General features: G+C 44.3%; 1 protein-coding gene across 1 annotated transcript in view; it reads left to right on the top strand.

Moving 5' to 3' along the window:
• The first annotated feature begins 7,613 nt into the window (after positions 1–7,613).
• Positions 7,614–24,203, top strand: part of LOC141220310 (uncharacterized) — a 42,709-nt gene continuing 26,119 nt past the window's right edge. The window contains exons 1-4 of the mRNA XM_073666263.1: positions 7,614–7,761; positions 10,335–10,407; positions 15,675–15,726; positions 17,656–17,746. Coding sequence (XP_073522364.1) covers positions 7,614–7,761; positions 10,335–10,407; positions 15,675–15,726; positions 17,656–17,746 — 364 coding nt within the window. The remainder of the gene's footprint in view (positions 7,762–10,334; positions 10,408–15,674; positions 15,727–17,655; positions 17,747–24,203) is intronic.

The raw sequence follows: 24,203 nt of genomic DNA, 5'->3' as shown, positions 1-24,203 counted from the left end.
ACACGGCTACAAGATGGACTGGTGCCTTCCTCCCTCCAGCTTACATGGATGCATTAATGTTTATTTGTTGAGTGTGTTTTTAGGGTTTCTGTTCCTATAATAAGCCACTCGGTTCTGCAACTAACAGTAGTCATATTGATTAAGTGGAAATATTACAAAGCTGATTTGAAAAGGGAAGCTGTGGGCGTGATACTCTACAAATCATTGGTATTTTACATAGTTACATAGTTTATAAGGCCGAAAAAAGACAAGTGTCCATCCAGTTCAGCCTATTTCTTGTGCACTGCAGCTATTCCGCAATGTTGATCCAGGGGAAGGCAACAAAAAAACCATGAGGTATAGGCCAATTTACATCACTGAGGAAAAATTCACTTCCCGACACCAATCTGGCAGTAAGATTAAATCCCTGGATTAATTAACTAAGCATAAAATGTAATTTTATTGTTCTCAAGAAAGGCGTCCAGGCCTCTCTTGAACTCTTTAAGTGAGTTGGACATCACCACTTCCTCTCCCAGAGAGTTCCAGAGTCTCACGGCTCTGACCGTAAAGAATCCCCTTCTATGCTGGTGCAGGAACCTCCTTTCCTCCAGACGCATAGTGTGCCCCCTCGTCTTTGTCACCATCCTTGGTATAAACAGGTCATGGGAGAGATCTCTGTACTGCCCCCTGATGTATTTATACATGTTTATGAGGTCTCCCCTAAGCCTTCTCTTTTCCAATGTAAATAGGCCTAATTTTGACAACCTCTCTGGGTATTCTAGTCCCTCCATTCCCTTTATTACCTTAGTCGCCCTCCTTTGTACCCTCTCTAGCTCCAATATGTCTTTCCAAAGCACCGGAGCCCAGAACTGTGCACAATATTCTAAGTGCGGCCTTACCAGCGCTTTATACAGAGGAAGAACAATGTTCTCATCATATGCCCCTATTCCTCTTCTGATGCATGCCATGACTCTATTTGCCTTCGCAGCTGCTGCCTGACACTGGGCACTCCAATTTAATTTGCTATTAACCAAGACGCCCAGGTCCTTCTCCATGTCAGATTTCCCCAACGGTTTCCCATTTAATAAGTATAAGCAGCATACACAGGTACCGGCAATTCAGCAGCGGTACCCGACAATTTAGAACAGACAGAATAGAGCTTCACACATAGATTAGATAGATAGAAACATGTCAGTCACATATATATGAAGTACAGTGACAGTGTTGGTTACTGTACTTGTCATTTAGTGTAAAGGATTTATTTAAAAAAATAATAGTGTTTTCGTGCACCGTCTCTTTAAGAAAGCCGGCCGGCAATTCAGCATCTGTACCCGACAATTTAGAATAGAAGGAATAGAGAATCATACATAGATTAGATAGATAGAAACATGTCAGTCACATATATATGAAGTACAGTGACAGTGTTGATTACTGTACTTGTCATTTAGTGTTAAAATAAAGGATTTATTTAAAAAAAAATTGGCGTGGGGTTCCCCTTAATTTTAGTCTCTAGCGGAGGTTAAGCAGACAGCTGGGGCAGATGTTTGAAGCCTGGGAAGGGGGTAATACCCACGGAGCTTCCCAGGCTACTAATATCAGCCCCCAGCTGAATACATAGCCTTTACTAGCTATTAAAATGGGGGACCCCCCCAAAAAAATGGCTAGCAAAGGCTAGGCAGACAGCTGGGGGCTGATATTAATAGCCCAGGAAGGGTGCCATGAATATTGGCCCCCTCCCAGGCTAGAAACAGCAGCCGTCAGCCGTCAGATTGAGGGTGTTCAATCTGTATATCCATTGGCACTCCTTCTGTAAGAGTAGCCTATCCCAATTTCCCCCTCGTGGGTTCTTTCTTATTACTTCTATTACACAGAAAGATAGAGATTTGGGGTCATTTTGATGGCACTCTCTTATATGGCGCGCTATGGGGGTATCTCTCTTGTGTTTTATGTCCCCCAGGTGTTCCCCAATACGTCTTCGCAGTTCTCTCTTTGTTTTACCAATGTAGCTGCGGGGGCATGAGCAAGTAGCCATATATATCACCCCCTCCGATTTACAGTTGGCAAAATCTCTCATATAAAAAATCTTTTTACTCATGGATCCCACGAATTGTTTACTGGGTACGACCCATGGGCAAAACTTGCAACTTCCACGTCTATAGGTCCCACAGACTTTTCGATCTAGCCATGTTCCCTGATGTGCTGGTTGTTTATACAAGGAGTGGACCAATCTGTCTCTAATCGATCGTCCCTTCCTATATGTAATCTTTGGATATGGGGGCACACATCCCTTAAGGTCTGGATCAGCCATTAGGATCCCCCAATGCCTTTTAAGGATATTATACACCTCATTGGATCTAGTGTCAAAAGTGCCTATGACTCTCATCGGTCCCCTCTCATCCTCCCCACCCCTAGGGTTTAGTAAAGTGTGTCTATTCTGGTTTTTTGCAAATGTAAAGGCACTATCCAGTACCCTTTCTGGGTAACCCCTTTCCATAAAGCGGGATTTTAACTCCTGCGATTGCATCAGGAAGTCTCTGTCGTCTGAGCAATTGCGTGTAATGCGCAAAAATTGCCCTTTGGGGATGCCCCTTCTTAGGGGGGGTGGGTGATAGCTTTCCCATTTGAGGAGGCTATTGGCCGCAGTGGGTTTCCTGTGGGTCCGAGTTGTGATGGATCCTTCCTTATTTTTACTGATGACTATATCCAGAAAAGTAATCTCGTGTCTTCTAATTTCTGATGTGAATTTCATCCCTATTTCATTCACATTTAGGCAATTCATAAAGTCACCAAATTCTTTTATAGACCCAGACCAAAAAATCAAAACGTCGTCAATAAAACGTGTCCACATCACTATATGTGGAAACCACCAGTTGTCCTCCTGCAGTACAATAGTCTCCTCCCACCAGCCCAGGAAGAGGTTTGCATACGAAGGGGCACAGGGATTCCCCATCGCTGTCCCCCTGAGCTGGTGGTAGGTCCTCCCATTGAACCCAAAATAGTTGTGACTAAGGATGAAAGACAAAAGATCCAGAACAAACTCGTTGTGTGGTTTCATCTGGGTGGATCTTGTACTTAAGAAGTGTTGTACACCTTTTATTCCAGCCCAATGGGGGATGTTGCTGTAAAGCGATTCAACATCTATAGACGCCAAGAGAGTGCCATCATCAATGTTAATACCCTCAAGTTTTTTCAGAAGGTCGGAGGTGTCCTTTATATGTGAGGGGAGAGAGGTTACGAAGGGATTCAGGATTTTATCGACATAAATCCCTAAGTTTTGTCCTATAGACCCCACCCCTGATACTATTGGTCGCCCCTTTAAGGGGGTCAGACCCTTATGTACCTTGGGTAGGGCATAGAAGGTGGATACTACAGGGTAATTCAGCAGTAAAAATTCAAATTCATTATTAGAAATCATCCTTTTTTCAAGATTAACTATCAGAAGGGATTTCAGTGTTTCCAAATATTGCGTAGTTGGGTCAAATTTCAATATCTCATATGTTTCAGTATCTTTCAAAATTGATTCACACATAGCCAGATAAAGGAGGTTGTCAAGAATGACCAAATTCCCCCCCTTATCTGATGGTTTTATAATCAGATGTTTATTCATTTCCAAATTATTAAGGGCTTCTAGTTCAAATTCTGTTAGGTTTGCTTTATAATTCATGGGATAGGGATTTTTCAAGTTGGATAATTCCTCCTCTATAACTTTGAAGAAAATATCCACACTATCCAGTTCCCCTTTTGGGGGTGTTCTGGTGCTCTTGTTTTTGAGCTCAGTAAATGGCCCTAGGCCCGGTGTTTGCTCATTTTCTTCCAACAAACCTGACAGTGTTTCTACTGCCCCTAATTCATTCTCTGAGATCCCCAATCTATAACACTGTTCTCTTTTTTCCTTTACAAAATGTTTGTGCCATTTTAATTTACGTCCAAAGAGTTGCATGTCTTTTACCCATGTGAAGGGATTAAAGGGGGTTGTGGGGACAAAGGTGAGGCCCTTCTGTAAAACATTAATTTCCTCATTAGACAGATTATAAGTGGTCAGATTAATAATCTGGCCCTTATTCAGTTGGTCCGGTTTCTCAATTGATAACCTCCCGGGGCTCTTTGTTCCAAAAAAGACCCCGATGAGGAAGAGGATGATGGTACCGGATCTGGATTTGCTGTGACATCCAATGTTGGAATAGCCTGCCTTAATGTTGCCAATGGTGTCACACTCATCTGTCTCCCCATATCTCTGTATTGACCCTGTCGCATATTTCCTCCCCCTCGTCCTCGCCATTTATTTTTTGAGGATCTACCTCTCTCTCCACCTCTAAACCTCCACCTATTCCTGAGGCCCGAACCTTCTTGATCTGAACTTTCTGCTTCAGATGATGATATATCAGTATTATTTATTGGTGAAATGGACACAAAATTATATGCCCTATTATCTTTAAATTCATTATAGTCTCTAAGGAACTGATTATGCTTCCTTTCCTTTATTATGGTCTGGAACCGCTCTACCGATGACTGGAGTAGTGCTTCCCTTTTACCAAAATCAGGATCTCCTTTCAATTTCAAAGTTCTCTCTATAAGTCCATTCAAGTGGGCTTTCGTACGCTCAAAGTTCTTTCTCTCCTCTTGGAGAAGGATGTGCATAAACCTCAACGAGGAAGCTATAGATTCTTTTTGCCAGGCCTCAAGTACGTGGGTATTCGCGAGGCGATTAGAGACAGATTGGTCCACTCCTTGTATAAACAACCAGCACATCAGGGAACATGGCTAGATCGAAAAGTCTGTGGGACCTATAGATGTGGAAGTTGCAAGTTTTGCCCATGGGTCGTACCCAGTAAACAATTCGTGGGATCCATGAGTAAAAAGATTTTTTATATGAAAGATTTTGCCAACTGTAAATCGGAGGGGGTGATATATATGGCTACTTACTCATGCCCCCGCAGCTACATTGGTAAAACAAAGAGAGAACTGCGAAGACGTATTGGGGAACACCTGGGGGACATAAAACACAAGAGAGATACCCCCATAGCGCGCCATATAAGAGAGTGCCATCAAAATGACCCCAAATCTCTATCTTTCTGTGTAATAGAAGTAATAAGAAAGAACCCACGAGGGGGAAATTGGGATAGGCTACTCTTACAGAAGGAGTGCCAATGGATATACAGATTGAACACCCTCACTCCGGTGGGACTCAATGAACAGCAGAATTTCTGCTGTTTTATTTGATTCTAAAACCCATGGTTTATCAACCTGCTTAATGGCCTGATTATTAAATTATATTTATCTAATATCAAAAATTAAATTATCTAATATATATATGACAGATATGATATTTCCCCTAGGAAAAATAACTGAGGGTATAACCTAATCCCCGGTAAGGGGTATAGGATAACCTATGTATTGAAGGACAACTTGCCACGTAGATTATTCATTAGGGGAAGCATTTTCATTGTTAAATGACCCTATAGACAACCACAATGTATATGGATCACATAAGCAAAATGAAACATAACATGCTTTATATGTGAAGCTTCAGGAGCGATTTGACACACACATCCTTAATGCCTGGACTCTGAAAGAGCTGCATTACGTGTCATGTATGGGTTAAATCATGGCAGCATGAACAACGCAGTGGCAGAAATACTTCCTGACAGGGAGATGACGTCAGCATCAGATTAGATGGGAGGTGACGACTTCAGGGCGACTTCAGGGCTCGGGAAGGGAGGTCATGCGCAGTAGGAACAGAGACCTCTAGTGTCTGAATCGCGACTAACACATGCACAGTGGAGATAGATTAAGGATACAAATTGGCCACAAACGGGACTTTCAGGCATGCGCAGTAGACATTGGGAACCTCTAGTGTCTGAATCACCATTAGAGCATGTGTAGTAGAGAGAGGAGACAGAGGAGTATAATGATTGTGAATGGGGCTCTGTCTCTGGATTGTGGAAGTGGATTCAATCAGATTTCACGTGGTGAACACATATAAGGAAGGGGATAGAGTGGCACAATGTAGCTGTCTGCAGGATGATCTTCTCCTGATGAACCACTAAACAACGGGGAAACGCGTCGAGGAGTTTGGAGGAATGATGGGGGCAACCCAAATACATATTTCAGATAAGTCCTATTTTTGATCATGTTATTGTCTTGAAAAAGTATTTTGGAATGGAGTATCAGCTTATCATATAAACTCAAACTGTGAGGGGGATTAGCACTGTTAACCTTGTGAATATCATACTGTAATATGTGTAAAGCATCTGATTAAGGACTCTATATATAGGGTTGAGCCCTTGACATGTATGTGGTATATTGATACAGTTTGGGAAATAATAGATATGTATTCATAAGTCCCACCTATAATAACCTTCTCCTGCTGTTTTTAAGATTAGTGACCTATTATGTATAGGCTGTTTTTGTTCAAGTTCACACCTATATATTATATATCAAGTAGTGAAAGATTATCGTCTTCAGTAAGAAGGTGTGAAAATAGGAAAAATTAATCATGATGAATGTATATTTCTGCCTGCACTAGGTCACTTTTTATAGGCACTTTACGGGCACTTTATGTATGTTATATTTGTCAAATATGACTATTAAAGATTATCTTTCATAATAAATAGATAAAAGGGCTTTTTGTGTTAGTTGGTAAAAGATATTCCCTTTATATATGGAATCAAGAATTTGTGATCTTATGAAGCTGAGATGACACATAATAAACCCATGGATTGGGGACTTCAAGCCCTCCCATTGTTTTGTTTCTTTGCAGTATTTCCAGTTTAATTCTCGGAGTCTGTTTGTCCCATATTCATTTTCTAAACTCCTGACTGACTTTAAAGAAATATCTCTGATTTATCCATATTGGGGAGTTGTGTAGAACATACAGCAACATTAGGAGCAGCTGAATAATTTTGATCAGATTAGCACAGCCCACAACCGACAACAGTAACTTGGACCAAGCCCCTAATTTACTTCTAAACTTTGTTAATATTGGGTCAAGGTTCAGCTTCTCATAATCATCTATTTTAGCCGTTATGTTAAAGCCTAAGTACTTAAACTCCGATACTATCTGTAGGCCCGAGTTAGTGTAGTGGGAATCATTCTCATTTGTATTATCTAACGGAAGTATAACTGATTTGCTCCAATTTATCCCTAGGCTCGAATTTTTTCCAAATGTTTCAATCGTTTTCATTGCTATAGGAAGGGACTCTGAAGCTTTAGCCAAGAACAGCAAAGTGTCATCGGCATGGAGAGAAACCTTCTAATTTCTATTCCCCCTATGGAACCCAATTATACCTGGATGCTCCCTAATAATCGCTGCCAGGGGCTCAATGGCCAATGCAATGAGCAGGGGAGATGGGGAGCATCCGTGCCATGTGCCCCTACTTTACCCAAAGGTCGAGGTGAGATGTCCAGTCACTCGTATTCTGGCCACAGGCCTACCATATAGTAATTTAACCCATGATATGATGCCAGTCCCTATACCAAATGTTTCCATTCCTGCCGAAAGATATTCCCATTCAATAGAGTCAAACACCTCAGCGGCATCTAGTGAGCATACAGCCCTATCCCTATCACCGTCCACCGGCAATTCAAGGTTAAGAAATAGTTTTCGAATATTGAAAGCTGTGGATCTAGCAGGCATGAAGCCTGACTGGTCAGTATGGATTACTGTAGATATTACTGTATTTAATCTAGAGGCCAGAACCTTCGCTATGATCTTAGTATCTGTTGACAGCAAAGATATTGGCTTGTATGAATCGGGAAGTAAAGGATCTTTACCTGGCTTAGGTATGACTATAATCACCGCCTCCTGCATTGAATGAGGCAGAGCTGCTTCCTTAATTGCATCCTGAAAGGTAGTCAGTATGTGAGGAAGTAGGATGTTTCCAAATTTCTTATATACACTGCTCAAAAAAATAAAGGGAACACTCAAATAACACATCCTAGATCTGAATAAATGAAATATTCTCATTGAATACTTTGTTCTGTACAAAGTTGAATGTGTTGACAACAAAATCACACTAAAATCATCAATGGAAATCAAATTTATTAACCAATGGAGGCCTGGATTTTGAGGCACCCCCAAAATTAAAGTGGAAAAACACACTACAGACTGATCCAACTTTGATGTAATGTCTTTAAAATAAGTCAAAATGAGGCTCAGTATTGTGTGTGTCCTCCACGTGCCTGTATGACCTACCTACAACGCCTGGGCATGCTCCTGATGAGGTTGCGGATGGTCTCCTGTGCGATCTCCTCCCAGACCTGGACTAAAGCATCCGCCAACTCCTGGACAGTCTGTGGTGCAACGTGACGTTGGTGGATGGAGCGAGACATGATGTGCCAGATGTGCTCAATTGGATTCAGGTCTGGGGAACGGGAGGGCCAGTCCATAGCTTCAATGCCTTCATCTTGCAGGAACTGCTGACACACTCCAGCCACATGAGGTCTGGCATTGTCATGCATTAGGAGGAACCCAGGGCCAACCGTACCAGCATATGGTCTCACATGGGTCTGAGGATCTCATCTCGGTACCTAATGGCAGTCAGGCTACCTCTGGCGAGGATATGGAGAGCTGTGCGGCCCTCCAAAGAAATGCCACCCCACACCATTACTGACCCACTGCCAAACCGGTCATGCTGAAGGATGTTGCAGGCAGCAGATCACTCTCCACGGCGTCTCCAGACTCTGTCACGTCTGTCACGTGCTCAGTGTGAACCTGCTTTCTTCTGTGAAGAGCACAGGGTGCCAGTGGCGACTTTACCAATCCTGGTGTTCTGTGGCAAATGCCAAGTGTCCTGCACGGCGTTGGGCTGTGAGCACAAACCCCATCTGTGGACTTCGGGTCCTCATACCACTCTCATGGAGTTGGTTTCTAACCGTTTGTGCAGACACATGCACATTTGTGGCCTGCTGGAGGTCATTTTGCAGGGCTCTGGTAGTGCTCCTCCTGTTCCTCCTTGCACAAAGGCGGAGGTAGCGGTCCTGCTGCTGGGTTGTTGCCCTCCTACGGCCCCCTCCACTTCTCCTGGTGTACTGGCCTGTCTCCTGGTAGCGTCTCCAGCCTCTGGACACTACGCTGACAGACACAGCAAACCTTCTTGCCACAGCTCGCATTGATGTGCCATCCTGGATGAGCTGCACTACCTGAGCAACTTCTGTGGGTTATAGAGTCCGTCTCATGCTACCACGAGTGTGAAAGCACAACCAACATTTAAAAGTGACCAAAACATCAGCCATAAAGCATTGGAATGAGATGTGGTCTGTGGTCCCTACCTGCAGAACCACTCCTTTATTGAGGGTGTCTTGATAATTGCCAATAATTTCCATCTATCGTCTATTCCATTTGCACAACAGCATGTGAAATTGATTGTCAATCAGTGATTCTTCCTAAGTGGACAGTTTGATTTCACAGAAGTTTGATTTACTTGGAGTTATATTCTGTTGTTTAAGTGTTCCCTTTATTTTTTTGAACAGTGTATTTCGGTAGGGAGCCTATCCATCCCAGGCGACTTATTATTTGCCATAGAAGCTACTGCCATTTGTAATTCCTCCAGCTGTAGAGGACTATTCAGATATTATCGATCCTTAACAGAAAATGTCAGCAGGTTAATCTCCTTCAGATAGGATGAAATTTGTTCTCTATTGAATTGCAATTTAGATTTGTATAGGTCTTTATAGAATTCTAATAAAGTATTTGAAATCTGGTCAGTCTGGTTTACTACCACGCCCTCCTTGGTTTTTTTTAAAAAAAACCTCCCCGTCTGGGCCCTTGTTATCACGGCCATTATGTGCTTCGCTTTTTCCCCCTCCTCAAAGAAGTGTGTCTGGTAGAACATGCTTTTATTTTTAGCTTCTTCCTTGAAATGTCAGGGAAGCGCTTCCTGCGCCTCCCCCCAAATCATCACATCCTCCCTTGTACCAGTTAATACAAATTTCTCTTCTGTAGATCTAACTCTATCCTGTAAAAACTCTCCAAACTGTTTGGTCTTAGTTTTAGATCTATTAATGGCCAGTATTAAGGCTCCTCTTAAACACGCCTTCATAGCGTTCCATAGTGAGCTTTGCGACACCAGTTTAATATCTATAATTTGAAGCCAGAAGGGATTCATTGCCCACAGTCAGAGATGTCTGCGGCCTGGGCAAGAGTCAGATGGTGGTCAGCAAGGGTGGGTGGTCTTATAGCACTCTGGGCAAATATTCCACCGTCTTTAGCAAGGGAGAAATATGTTCTGTACCCAAGATTAAACCAATGCATTACAATGTATTATGCGTGTATGTATCTATCCCAATATGGATGAACAATATTGGTGAAGTCACCCATGCATTAAGTCTGGAACTCCCGATACCTTATTCGTAAGTGAAGCAATGTTTTTCACAATGGCATTGTTATAAAGAGGAGGAACGTAAACTGCCACAAGTAGAATTTCTTTTGTAAATATTTTACAATGAATACCTAAAAATCTCCCTTCTCCATCTATCTTGGAATAAATCAGTTCAAAAGGGATAGTCCTATGTACTAGGATGCTAACCCCTCTAGGGTATGTATAAAAAGTGGAATGGAAGTTGTGGCTAATCCATGAATATTTCATACCTGCAACACTGTTTGTTCCAAAGTGCGTTTCCTGCAGACACACCACTGCAGGCAGGTGGTCCCGGATGTATACCATGACCGCCGCTCTCTTTAAGGAGTCTCCCAGACCTCTAACATTCCATGAAGGGAATTTTACTTTATCAGTCATTATATCTAATCATGTAGGTGATGAAGCTTGGTCTGAAAAAAATTACCCTTACTGAGCACCACATTTTTAATCTTGATTTCTTTTAGTGTTTCTTAAAGCCCTAAAGTTGCCATTTGAAATGACTTTAGTTTTGTGCCATGTCTGTGATCTGCTTTTTTTCATCAACATTAAACAACTGAATAAATATCCTCCGAGCCCGGTGATTCCATAATTTTTGCCAGGGGTTGTATATGGCGAGGAAGTTAACAGGCCAAAAATGGATAACAGATCAGGAACCTATGACATCAGAATTTATGGACAAAGTTAATTGGATAGTAAATATGGAAAAAGGTATATACCTAAAAAGAGACTCTATCTCTAAATTAGATAAGTTATGGATTGATGGCTCCGTTTTTGGGGTCTAGGGAATTGCAGAGATTCCGCATAGGTCTGTTTGACTCCACGTTTTATGTGACACCTTAGACTTCCCTAAGAATAAACAAGTATTTTCATATTATTTTCATAAACTATAAAAAGCTAAAATGTTATTGTGACCCAGCATACTGCTATCTACACCTGGAGAAGAATATCCTTATTTTGCAGAACCAAGAAACATAAACACTACATGTGAAATGTTTGTTACTGTTGAGGGGTAGCAACTGCGTTCCTCTGAAAATGTGATAAAAATCAATAAAAAACATTTGATTTAAAAAAATGATGCTGTTGGCTTCCTAGATCCCTGATATCTTATTGGATGAATCTACCTTCTCTCCCTTCTGTGCTGCTGAATGTGCTCATATGGTCCCTACAAGACCAGGTCCCGTCTTTCTGGCCAAACTTCACTTTTATGATCGACAACATTAAATGTGCAGTGAGGCCAAGTGTGAATTTCTGTACAATAACAAGAGTTTCCCTTTTATCCTGACTTCTTAGTTTCTTTTGAAACCGACTAACTTCAAACAGGATTGTGATAAACTATACAGAAAACATTACTCCTGTGCCATGATATATCTCTAAGCTGTGCGTGGCTGATGGCTGTAATATACATTTATTCACGCCTGCAGGAGATGTGGTGGCTCCAGCCCTGGTTTCATGGATTCACTCCACGTCATAAATTCCATTATGTTTTCCATCCTAAGGAATTCAGATTACTGCACAATCTCTCCTGAAATGGGGGCGCTAATACTTTCTATACTCTTCTGGTCGGGACTGCACTATTGTAAAAAGTTCTCTTTGAATGTCTAATATTTCTGACAGAAAATATTGTCCCTTACGATAGTTTAGATTGCCAAGAGCCACCGAGCCCCAGACTCTAATTACCCCAGAAAGGTTTCACCACTAGTTACTCACTACTTACTGATGGAGACTGCGGAGTTTGATCATTTCAGTAGATGTGTTATTGTCTATACTCACAGTTTTTGACTACAGTAGTTAACGCTCAAAATCCTCTGATTTAACCTCTTCCCGCAGCCAGTTTTGTGTTCCTAATCATTTTTCAAATCTGACATGTGTCACTTTATATGGTGATAACTTTGGAATTCTTCACAAAGGATAATAGGAAACAAATGGACCTTACAGATTATTTTCCAACTTTTCTTGAATCTGACAATACCCTATATACGGTTGTACACTACTGTCTGGGCACTTGGCAGGTTAAGAAGGGAAGGAGCAACATTTAGGTATTTGAATGCAGATCTTGCTGGAATAGTTTACAGACACAATGTATTGGGGGCAGTGTTCATGGTCACTTGGCAGCTGAAAAGATGGATACCACGAACAGGGTTGGCGCTACATACTCCATTTCTCATCAGTGCAAGACATATGAAAGTCCGCATAGAGTTTGCTCAAAAACACATGAAGGACTCCCAGACTATAAGAAATAATATTCTCTGGTGTGATGAGATGTAGATAGAACTTTTGGTGATAAGTCTTGATAAGAGGTATGTGTGGAGAAAACCAGGCACTGCTCATCACCTGCCCAATACAATCCCAACAGTGTAACATGGTGGTGGCAGCATCATGCTATGGGGGTATTTATGCAGGGACAGGATGACTGGTTGCAATTGAAGGAAACATGAATGCGGCCAAGTACGGAGATATCCTGGATGAAAACCTCTTGCAGAGTGCTCTGGACCTCAGACTTGGCCAAAGCTTCATCTTCCAACAAGACAATGACCCTAAGGACACAGCTAAAATAACAAAGGAGTGGCTTCAGAACAACTCTGTGACCATTCTTGACTGGCCCAGCCAGAACCCTGACCTAAACCCATTTGAGCATCTCTGGAGAGACCTGAAAATGGCTGTCCACCAACGTTCACCATCCAACCTGATGGAACTGGAGAGGATCTGCAAGGAAGAATGGCAGAGGATCCCCAAATCCAGGTGTGAAAAACTTGTTGCATCATTCCCAAGAAGACTCATGGCTGTACTAGCTCAAAAGGGGGCTTCTACTCAATACTGAGCAAAGGGTCTGAAGACTTGTGACCATGTGATATTTCAGTTTTTGTTTTTTAATAAATTTGCAAAAATTTCTACATTTCTATTTTTTTTTCAGTCAAGATGGGGTGCAGAGTGGACTTTAATGAGAAAAAAAATGAACTTTTTAGAATTTACCAAATGGCTGCAATGAAACAAAGAGTGAAAAATTTAAAGGGGTCTGAATACTTTCCGTACCCACTGTATATTAAATACACAACAAAATAATTTTCATTTTAATTTTCTCTCATCAAAGCCCAGATGAAATGTGCGTTGGGAGCTGAAATGAAAGTACACCTCATACACACGCGGCTCCGCTCCGTACACCTCGTACACGTGCGGCTCCGCTCCGTACACCTCGTACACACGCGGCTCCGCTCCGTACACCTCGTACACACGTGGCTCCGCTCCGTACACCTCGTACACGTGCGGCTCCGCTCCGTACACCTCGTACACGTTCGGCTCCGATCCGTACACCTCGTACACGCGCGGCTCCGCTCCGTACACCTCGTACATGCGCGGCTCCGCTCTGTACACCGCGTACACGCGCGGCTCCGCTCCGTACACCGCGTACACGCGCGGCTCCGCTCCGTACACCTCGTACACGCGCCGCTCCGCTCCGTACACCTCGTACACGCGCGGCTCCGCTCCGTACACCTCTTACACGCGCGGCTCCGCTCCGTACACCTCTTACACGCACGGCTCCGCTCCGTACACCTCGTACACGCACGGCTCCGCTCCGTACACCTCGTACACATGGGTCTGCTCCGTACACCTCGTACACGCGCGGCTCCGCTCCGTACACCTCGTACACACGGGTCTGCTCCGTACACCTCGTACACACGCGGCTCCGCTCCGTACACCTCGTACACGCGCGGCTCCGCTCCGTACACTTCGTACACGCGCGGCTCCGCTCCGTACACCTCGTACACATGCGGCTCCGCTCCGTACACCTCGTACACATAGGTCTGCTCCGTACACCTCGTACACGCGCGGCTCCGCTCCGTACACCTCGTACACACGGGTCTGCTCCGTACACCTCGTACACATGCGGCTCCGCTCCGTACACCTCGTACATGCGCGGCTCCGCTCCGTACACCTCGTACATGCGCGGCTCCGCTCCGTACACCGCGTACACGCGCGGCTCCGCTCTGTACACCGCGTACACGCGCGGCTCCGCTCCGTACACGCGCGGCTCCGCTCCGTACACCTCGTACACGCGCCGCTCCGCTCCGTACACCTCGTACACGCGCGGCTCCGCTCCGTACACCTCTTACACGCGCGGCTCCGCTCCGTACACCTCTTACACGCGCGGCTCCGCTCCGTACACCTCGTACACGCGCGGCTCCGCTCCGTACACCTCGTACACGCGCGGCTCCTCTCCGTACACCTCGTACACGCGCGGCTTCGCTCCGTACACCTCGTACACGCACGGCTCCGCTCCGTACACCTCGTACACGCACGGCTTCGCTCCGTACACCTCGTACACGCACGGCTCCGCTCCGTACACCTCGTACACGCACGGCTCCGCTCCGTACACCTCGTACACGCACGGCTCCGCTCCGTACACCTCGTACACATGGGTCTGCTCCGTACACCTCGTACACGCGCGGCTCCGCTCCGTACACCTCGTACACACGGGTCTGCTCCGTACACCTCGTACACACGCGGCTCCGCTCCGTACACCTCGTACACGCGCGGCTCCGCTCCGTACACCTCGTACACGCGTGGCTCCGCTCCGTACACCTCGTTCACATGCGGCTCCGCTCCGTACACCTCGTACACACGCGGCTCCGCTCCGTACACCTCGTACACACGCGGCTCTGCTCCGTACACCTCGTACACACGCGGCTCTGCTCCGTACACCTCGTACACGCGCGGCTCCGCTCCGTATCCCTCGTACACGCGCGGCTCCGCTCCGTACACCTCGTACACACGCGGCTCTGCTCCGTATACCTCGTACACACGCGGCTCTGCTCCGTACACCTCGTACACACGCGGCTCTGCTCCGTACACCTCGTACACACGCGGCTCTGCTCCGTACACACACGGCTCCGCTCCGTACACCTCGTACACACGCGGCTCTGCTCCGTACACCTCGTACACACGCGGCTCCGCTCCGTACACCTCGTACACACGCGGCTCTCCTCCGTACACCTCGTACACACGCGGCTCTGCTCCGTACACCTCGTACACACGCGGCTCTGCTCCGTACACCTCGTACACGCGCGGCTCTGCTCCGTACACCTCGTACACACGCGGCTCCGCTCCGTACACCTCGTACACACGCGGCTCTGCTCCGTACACCTCGTACACACACGGCTCTGCTCTGTACACCTCGTACACACACGGCTCTGCTACATCCACACTGTAAACCCCTCCTGACCCCACACATAAACTTCAGCTCATCCAGCACCATGACAACCAGCACAGCAGAGTCCTGCATCCACTGAGGCCCCTGATCATGTGACCCCTGACTCCTCCCCTCCTGTGACCTCATCACAGCTCCTGTGTGCACAGAGCAGCCATATATGTGGTGGCGGCTCTGCAGGTGGAGGTATGTGGAGACCCCCATTACTGGGCGCAGGGGGCATTAACCCCTTCAGCACCGAGACTCTTTTGGGGTCTCTGTGTGGTGTGAACAGTGAGGTAACAGCTGTGGACAGAATGCGGCTTCGCTGGTTCCCGTCCACATTAGATCCATTCAGACGACTGCAGGATGAAGGACAGAAGCCCAGAGAAGTCCTCACACAACGCCATTATTCCTCTCCTAGCTCCAGCACAGTAATGTAGATACTGGTGATTTCTCTCCATTACTGGATCGAGTATCGGGGGAGTTCTAGACCGCGCCCCGTATGTCTTGTGTCTGCTATGCAGCCAGTATACAGGGAGGGCCATTTATATGGATACACCTAAATTAAATGGGAATGGTTGGTGATATCAACTTCCTGTTTGTGGCACATTAGTATATGGGAGGGGGAAAGCTTTTCCAGATGGGTGGTGACCATGGCGGCAATTTTGAAGTCAGCAATTTTGGATCCAACTTTATTTTTTTAAATGGGAAGAGGGTCATGTGACTCATCAAACATTGAGAATTTCATAAGAAAAACAATGGTGTGCTTGGTTTTAACGTAACTTTATTCTTTCATGAGTTATTTACAAGTTTATGACCACTTATAAAATTCCTAATATCCTATCTCAGAAAATACAGGGACTTAGCACTTATCATAGATAGTCCCTCATATCATGTCCCAAATGCAAAAACAGTCTGATATCACAGTATATATTTGTGATATCAGACTGTTTTTGCATTTGGGACATGATATGAGGGACTATCTATGATTCACCAATGATATGTGTTATTTCTTTGATATCTATGAGATGTGACATAATGCATTACCAATGATAAATGCTATTCCTTACTAAATGATATTGAGATTGTTTTAATGCATTTAGAATTGGTCATTTGTTTTGCTTGTATGTGTTACAGTCTCTATCACATTCTGGCTCTGACAATTTAGAACGACATAGAGCAGGATGCACATGTGATACCGGTCTGTGGGCATTACTTCTGGGGATTAGTCTCATATATAACAGAACCTGCTTTATTAGCTTTGGTTATTTAGTATATGCTGGTTTGTGTATGAATGTAATAAACTAGCTATCTTGAGACAAATCTTACCTTCTAAAAATTCCCAGGGCTATTATTATTGTCGCAATATATAGACTTGGGTCTCCTTAAATGCATATCTATGATGAATTGTCGGCTTCTTAATCTGTACGTTCACTTTTCTCTATCTTTTATTCACGATTGTGGTTTTTTAAATATAAAGATAGATATTTACCAGGGATATTAGGGACACCGACGTTGAGCGGGGGCGCCACGGAGCAAAAATTAGGGTGCCAACCTCCGCTGTCAGGAAGGGAGAGAATTTAGGGACAAAATAGGGACAGATAGAGCCCGTAATCCTTCCTGACTGATGTGTGACTTATCCCTGTTCCCTGACATTTTGTCTTGTTTTTGTGTTTGTTGTTGTGGTGACTATTGAGTCCTTTTTAGCATATTCGAATAAAAGTTATATCTTAGGGGTCTAATCTCCTGTTGGTTGTCTACAGGTGATGCAGGTAGACAAGCAGGCGGGCACGGCTGATAGACAAACAGACGGGCACAGCAGATACACAGGCTGGCGGGCACTGGAACCTGAGGGCTGAGGAGAGTGTTAGCACGCAAACAACAACCTTGCACCGGCACCTCCATTTTCGAGGAGGTGCCTAATATAGAAGCAGTCCTCCGGGCCATTGGCTGGGGACTCTTTAGGACGGCAAGAACAGTGTCCGGGGAACTGCGCGTGCTGCGCACACCCCGGGCAGATGCAGCAGGGGAGCCGGAAGACGCCGGGACCGAGGCTGTGAGGGGATCGGCGTCTCTGCCCGGCAGGAGGCAAAGACTCCGACTCTACAGTGACTTTTACAATATTTGTTTCAGGGTGAAGATCTGACCCATATTAATACCACAGAGACATATGTGAGGGGAGATGAGCAGTGTAAAGAGGAGATTCCTACATATGACTACCCAGGTGAGTACTGACCACTAAATGCAGAGAAGTCACAGATTCATCTCAGATAATAGTGTAGAAAACCGCAACACTGGTGGAATAGGTGCGCAAGTAGGGTCCAAAGCCATTCAAAAAGCAAATGAAACTTGGCACTCAAACAGGCATAATTTTAATGTATTTAATTGCAGTCCAACACAGGTACAATTGTTTTGGTCCTCAAGACCTTCATCAGTGTGTGCTGCAGCATAAAGAAATAAAAGTAAAAACTACATATATCAGACAAAAGCATAAAAAGTACTAGAAACAAACTGTCATAAGGTATTTCTGAAATTCATAATTATCTGAAAATCAAAAACATTGCAATAGAGTGCACATAATGGCTGTATAATAAGTGTGACCTACCAGACTGCTAGGAATATAGTTAAAGGTGAAAGCAGGAAGTACACAGTGTCTCAGTGGATAGACAGGATCTAGGGAGACAAACAGCCATAAGAACACCAGCCTCATAGGGATTATCCAATAGGTACCAGCAGATATACAGTGGGTACGGAAAGTATTCAGACCCCTTTAAATTTTTCACTCTTTGTTTCATTGCAGCCATTTGGTAAATTCTAAAAAGTTCATTTTTTCTCATTAAAGTACACTCTGCACCCCATCTTGACTGAAAAAAAACAGAAATGTAAAATTTTTTGCAAATTTATTAAAAAAGAAAAACTGAAATATCACATGGTCATAAGTATTCAGACCCTTTGCTCAGTATTGAGTAGAAGCACCCTTTTGGGCTAGTACAGCCATAAGTCTTCTTGGGAATGATGCAACAAGTTTTTCACACCTGGATTTGGGTATCTTCTGCCATTCTTCCTTACAGATCCTCTCCAGTTCCGTCAGGTTGGAGGGTGAACGTTGGTGGACAGCCATTTTCAGGTCTCTCCAGAGATGCTCAATTGGGTTTAGGTCAGGGCTCTGGCTGGGCCAGTCAAGAATGGTCACAGAGTTGTTCTGAAGCCACTTCTTTGTTATTTTAGCTGTGTGCTTAGGGTCATTGTCTTGTTGGAAGGTGAACCTTTGGCCAAACCTGAGGTGCAGAGCACTCTGGAAGAGGTTTTCATCCAGGATATGTCTGTACTTGGCCGCATTCATGTTTCCTTCAATTGCAACCAGTCATCCTGTGCCTGCAGCTGAAAAACATCCCCACAGCAAGATTCTGCCACCACCATATTGCACTGTTGGGATTGTATTGGGCAGGTGATGAGCAGTGCCTGGTTTTCTCCACACATACCGCTTAGAATTATCACCAAAAAATTCTATCTTTGTCTCATCAGACCAGAGAATCTTATTTCTCATAGTCATAGGTTTTGAGCAAACTCTATGCGGGCTTTCATATGTCTTGCACTGAGGAGAGGCTTCCGTCGGGCCACTCTGCCATAATGGCCCGACTGGTGGAGGGCTGCAGTGATAGTTGACTTTGTGGCACTTTCTCCCATCTCCCCACTGCATCTCTGGAGCTCAGTCACAGTGATCTTGGGGTTCTTCTTTACCTCTCTCACCAAGGCTCTTCTCCCACGATTGCTCAGTTTGGCTGGACGGCCAGGTCTAGGGAGACTTCTGGTGGTCCCAAACGTCTTCCATTTAAGGTTCCTAAGAGCACAGTGGCCTCCATAATCCTTGAGTAATGCAGAAATTCTTTTATAACCTTGGCCAGATCTGTGCCTTGCCAAAATTCTGTCTCTGAGCTCCTTGGGCAGTTCCTTTGAGCTCATGATTCTCATTTGGTCCGACATGCACTGTGAGCTGTGAGGTCTTATATAGACAGGTGTGTGCCTTTCCAAATCAAGCCCTATCAGTTTAATTAAATACAGCTGGACTCCAATGAAGGAGTAGAACCATCTCAAGCAGGATCACAAGGAAATGGACAGCATGTGACTTAAATATGAGTGTCTGAGCAAAGGGTCTCAATACTTATGACCGTGTATTTCAGATTTTCTTTTTTAATAAATTTGCAAAAAATTCTACATTTGTTTTTTTTCAGTCAAGATGGGTGGCAGAGTGTACTTTAATGAGAAAAAAATGAACTTTTTAGAATTTACCAAATGGCTGCAATGAAACAAAGAGTGAAAAATTTAAAGGGGTCTGAATACTTTCCGTACCCACTGTATGTAGAAACATACCCAGTAGTGAGAGCAGGAAGTATGACAGGCGTGGAATGTGGTATTCCCCGCTGGTTCCTAAGGTCGCCATGTCAAGGGAGGAGAAAGCCTAGTATATGTGGTCAGAGGGCGGGACCTAATGTCCTAGGAGACCAGTCAGGGTGAACCGCTAGTGTAACGTTCCAAGAAGTGGACTGAAGTGATAGGAGGCGGTGTCTGGATAGCAGTGATGTCACCGGAAATGACGACATGTCTAGCGCCGCTATCGATTGCCTGAAGGCTTAGGAGGAGGCGTGGCTGGAGAAACTGAGGGCAAGCGTTTGTTCCACTGTGCAGGATGTGCATGTCAGAGACTGTGTCATGCGTTGCAACAGCAACGGTGTTCTGAGTGGGTGGAGTGCGTTCCAGAACAGGGGAGTTTGCATTTCACTGTGTGATGAGGGATGGAGGTCGTGCAGGACAAAAAAATAATAAGCCTGGAAATGTGAAAGGAGGTGAACATGTGTAAGTGGATCAGCCTGTGGGCAGTGGAGGATGATGATCAGTGATTAAATTAAGGAGAAGCCGTTCTGCAACATAAAGAATGCAAAATTAGTACCATGATAATGAAAGAAAATCCCTTAAATGACATGCAAATACTGTATCTCAAAACACATATAAGTACACTCCAACAGTGAAAAACTCAAGGCTAACAACAACAATGTGGTACAACTTGTGCAGCTCTCTCTAAAATTATCACAGGAATGACAATAAAACATAATCCCTATTGAGCCCCCTGGGGGTAAAGGTTTGAAGTTCATGGATCCAAAAGGCCTCCCTTACTTCAGTAGGCGTACACGTTCACCTCCTCGTGTAGGGGGAAGCACCTGTTCAATGACCTGGAACTTGAGTTGAGATTGGTTATGGCCTAATGTAACGAAATTCTTACATCTAATTGTGGACTTATGCTTGTGGTTGTGTCGTCTCACCAATGTATGCCAGACCACAAGGGCATTTAATGAGGTATACTATGAAGTTGGTGTAACAGGTAAAATACCCTGTGACCGGGTATTGTTTACCGGTATGGGGATGGTAAATTTGTGTTCCCATGTAGGACGTTGTTGCATTGGTGGCACTGCAAGCAGTGGAAGGTCCCCCTTAGGAATTTGTAAAACACGTTGTTTGACCCATGTATGTGTGAGGCCCACGTCGACATGAACTAGTGAATTCTTGAGATTGGGTGCCCATTTGAAACACGGAAAAAATTATTATTGGAACTCTGGAATGTGGGGATAAGCGGATTGTAGAATGTTCCAATGTTTCCGGATGGTTTTGTGCAAAATGTATGCAAACGGATGGTAAGTGTGGACAAACCGAATCCGGTTCATGGATTTAAGAAGGGTGTGGGCTGAAGGTGTGTTATGTTGGTGTAGGATTTCAGGGGGGATAGCCCCTTTCCTCAAATTTGTGGCACATTTCTGGTAGCCTCTGTGAGTGTAATTGATCATTGCTCACTATCCTATTTACACGCTGGAGCTGGGATTTTGGAATTGACCTTTTCATTTGTAAAGAGTGATTACTCGTAAAGTGTAAGAGACCGTTTTGATCGGTAGGTTTTGTGTATGTCAGTGATTAGTAATCCTTGTTAGTCCTTGAGGAACATGGTATCCAGGAAACTGAGTTGATGAGATCTGTGAGTCATGGTAAAGCGCAGGTCTGTCAAGGAGGAGTTCAAAAGGTCATAGAACTCATTTAGAGATTCCTGTGGACACCCCCCATATGCAAAAAATGTCATCGGTGTAACGTTTCCATGCGATGGAGTGAGTATGGAAGAATAGATTGGAGTAAACTATTTGGGCTTCGAAGGCGGCCATATAACAGTTTGCATAAGGGGGGGCCATGTCAGAGCCCATTGCTGTCCCTTTAGTCTGTAGGAAGTAAGTATCTTGGAACAAGAAATAATTTTTGTTAAGAACTAAGGTCAGGAGTTCAATGCAAAGTTCAATGATCTGTCTGTGACTCAAGCAACAGACTGTGTACAGCATGTATACCTTTGGAGTGTGGAGTGCCCGTATAGAGGCTGTTGATATCAAAAGAAACCAAGATGTATTTAGTGGGGGACACATTTTAGGTCAGTGATAAAACTGAGAAAAGCTCCTGTATCTAGTAAAAAGGAGGGACTTTTTTTTTAATTAAAGGTGTCAATATTTTGCCTATGAAAATTGCTAAAGGTGAAAGAAGCAAATCTGTTGAGGTTACTATAGGACGACCGCGAGGATGGTCAAGGCTTTTGTGAATTTTGAGGAGTACATAAAAGGCAAGTGTGAAGGGATGTTGCTTAGTGAGAAAATCACGTGCCTTACTATCAATCACTCCTCTGGAGAGAAAATGTTCCATCACAGATGCTTTTGCAGTCCTGACTTGATGTATTTGAGTCATGGGGTAGTCGTTGGTATGTGGAGTTATCGCTAAGTTGTCTACTGACTTCCAGGAGATAATCCCCTTTATACATCACTACTATGGCGCCCCCTTTGTCTGCCCGTTTGATGATAAGATTGCTCTCTTCCTGAAGGCTTCTGAGGACCTGACTGTTAAGGGGAGTAATATTGAAATGGTAATGAAGCAGCCCTTTATCTACCTTGGAACTTAAGTCCTGAAAGGCACTATCAACCAATGAAGGTCTCGAGCGTGTATGAGCCATGTGGAGGTCTGTATGAACTTTTGGGGCGTAGGCAGAGACTGGCAGCCGTGATGAAGGTATTAATATCAGAGAGGGTAGAGGGAATAGAAAAGGTATTGCCTAGTGTGTCCTAAGGCGTAGTGAGAGATAAAAACATTGTAACTCCATATCAAGATTTAATATGTTGTACTTGTTAGTGACAAAAAAATAACCCCATTTGTAGTACAGAAAGTTGTGCAATACTCAAAGTCCTAGAGGAGATATTTACCACCAACTGTGCTGTGCCTGGGAGCAGATAACTCGGATGAAGTCCACGTTTCCGCTTGTGTTGGCCACCTCTTCTGGTCTTCTGCATCGGTAATATCTTTTTCATTGACCTAAAAAATGAGCAGAAGTGATAAAAAGGTCCCTCCTGTCCGTGTCCGAACTGGAGGTAGAAGAATCTGTAGTGGATTTGGCAAATCTGGGAGGATCATTTCTTGAGGTGTATCTGTCTTGCCATCTATAAACCCATTCTTGCTCATAATCTTTGGTATCTCTCGCAAACTTATTCCTTTTCTTGCTCTCCGTATCTCTTTGACGCTGGTCAATGCTCGTCTTGATTTTGTTTTGTAGAGTGCGGAGTTTTGTTGTAGAGATAGTAGCAGCAAGTTGAGTCTCAATATTTTTTTACCTGTTCCTTGATAGATAGAATAGCCTTCTGTAAGTAGTCAACTGTTAGGGTCATAAGATTGAAAGAGCATTTATTAAGTATATGTTCAAATTTCAAACCGTACTCAGACTAATCGCTATACAGGGTTGGACGAATTGGGACCCTCAATCCCCTTGGGATCCTTTATACTCTCAAGTATTCCGTCAATGTGGCACAATGCAACTCGATGCTGGGGAGGTGGCTAAATTCTCGCTTCAAGTTCCATCCTCGCATCTCCAGCGGGGGGACTTTTAAGAAATCACATGATAGGTTAGATTGTGCAATGATATTGGATGTTTCCCCAGCATTATACGAGAACGTAGAAGAGGACATGACACTTCAGCATGCTTACGTACTGGAGTAGATAATAGTGTAGAAAACTGCAGCACTGGTGGAATAGGGTCCAAAACCATTGAAAAGGCAAATGAAACTTGGCGCTCAAACAGGCATAATTTTAAAGTATTTAACTAGTCCAACACAGGTACAAACGTTTCGGTCCTTAAGACCTTCATCAGTGTGTACTGCAGCTTAAACACAAAAAAATAAAAACTACATATATCAGACTAAAGCATAAAAAGTACTAGAAACAAACTGTCATAAGGTATTTCTGAAATTCATAATCATCTGAAAATCCAAAACATTACAATAGAGTGCACATAATAGCTGTTGTGAGGCAGTGACTGGGATCGTATACGAGGGACGCTATATATCCCCCAGAATGTGTACAGAGACCTATTAAAACCATTGGAGTGCATTGCAGTCATAGACACAGCTGCAATGCAGGAATGGAGGTGAGCATTGACCTGGTCAGGTTATCTGGTTAAGGCAGATTAAGTAAAACCCGGCAGGGCCTTCATTTCTTAGAGGAGGCTACAGGAAGGCAGTGGGGCGGCCTCCTCCCTCCAACCCAGGTTTTCCAGTGGCTCTTGCCATAGGTCCTTTAAAAACCCTACATTAAGGATTAGTGTTGTTCAGTGTTGG

Source organism: Phyllobates terribilis, unplaced genomic scaffold, assembly GCF_046119375.1.
Source record: "Phyllobates terribilis strain yellow unplaced genomic scaffold, ASM4611937v1 Scaffold_280__1_contigs__length_2496652, whole genome shotgun sequence".
NCBI lineage: Eukaryota > Metazoa > Chordata > Amphibia > Anura > Dendrobatidae > Phyllobates > Phyllobates terribilis.
Note: the sequence above shows the minus strand (reverse complement) of the source record. Positions and strands in the feature narration are given on the sequence as shown.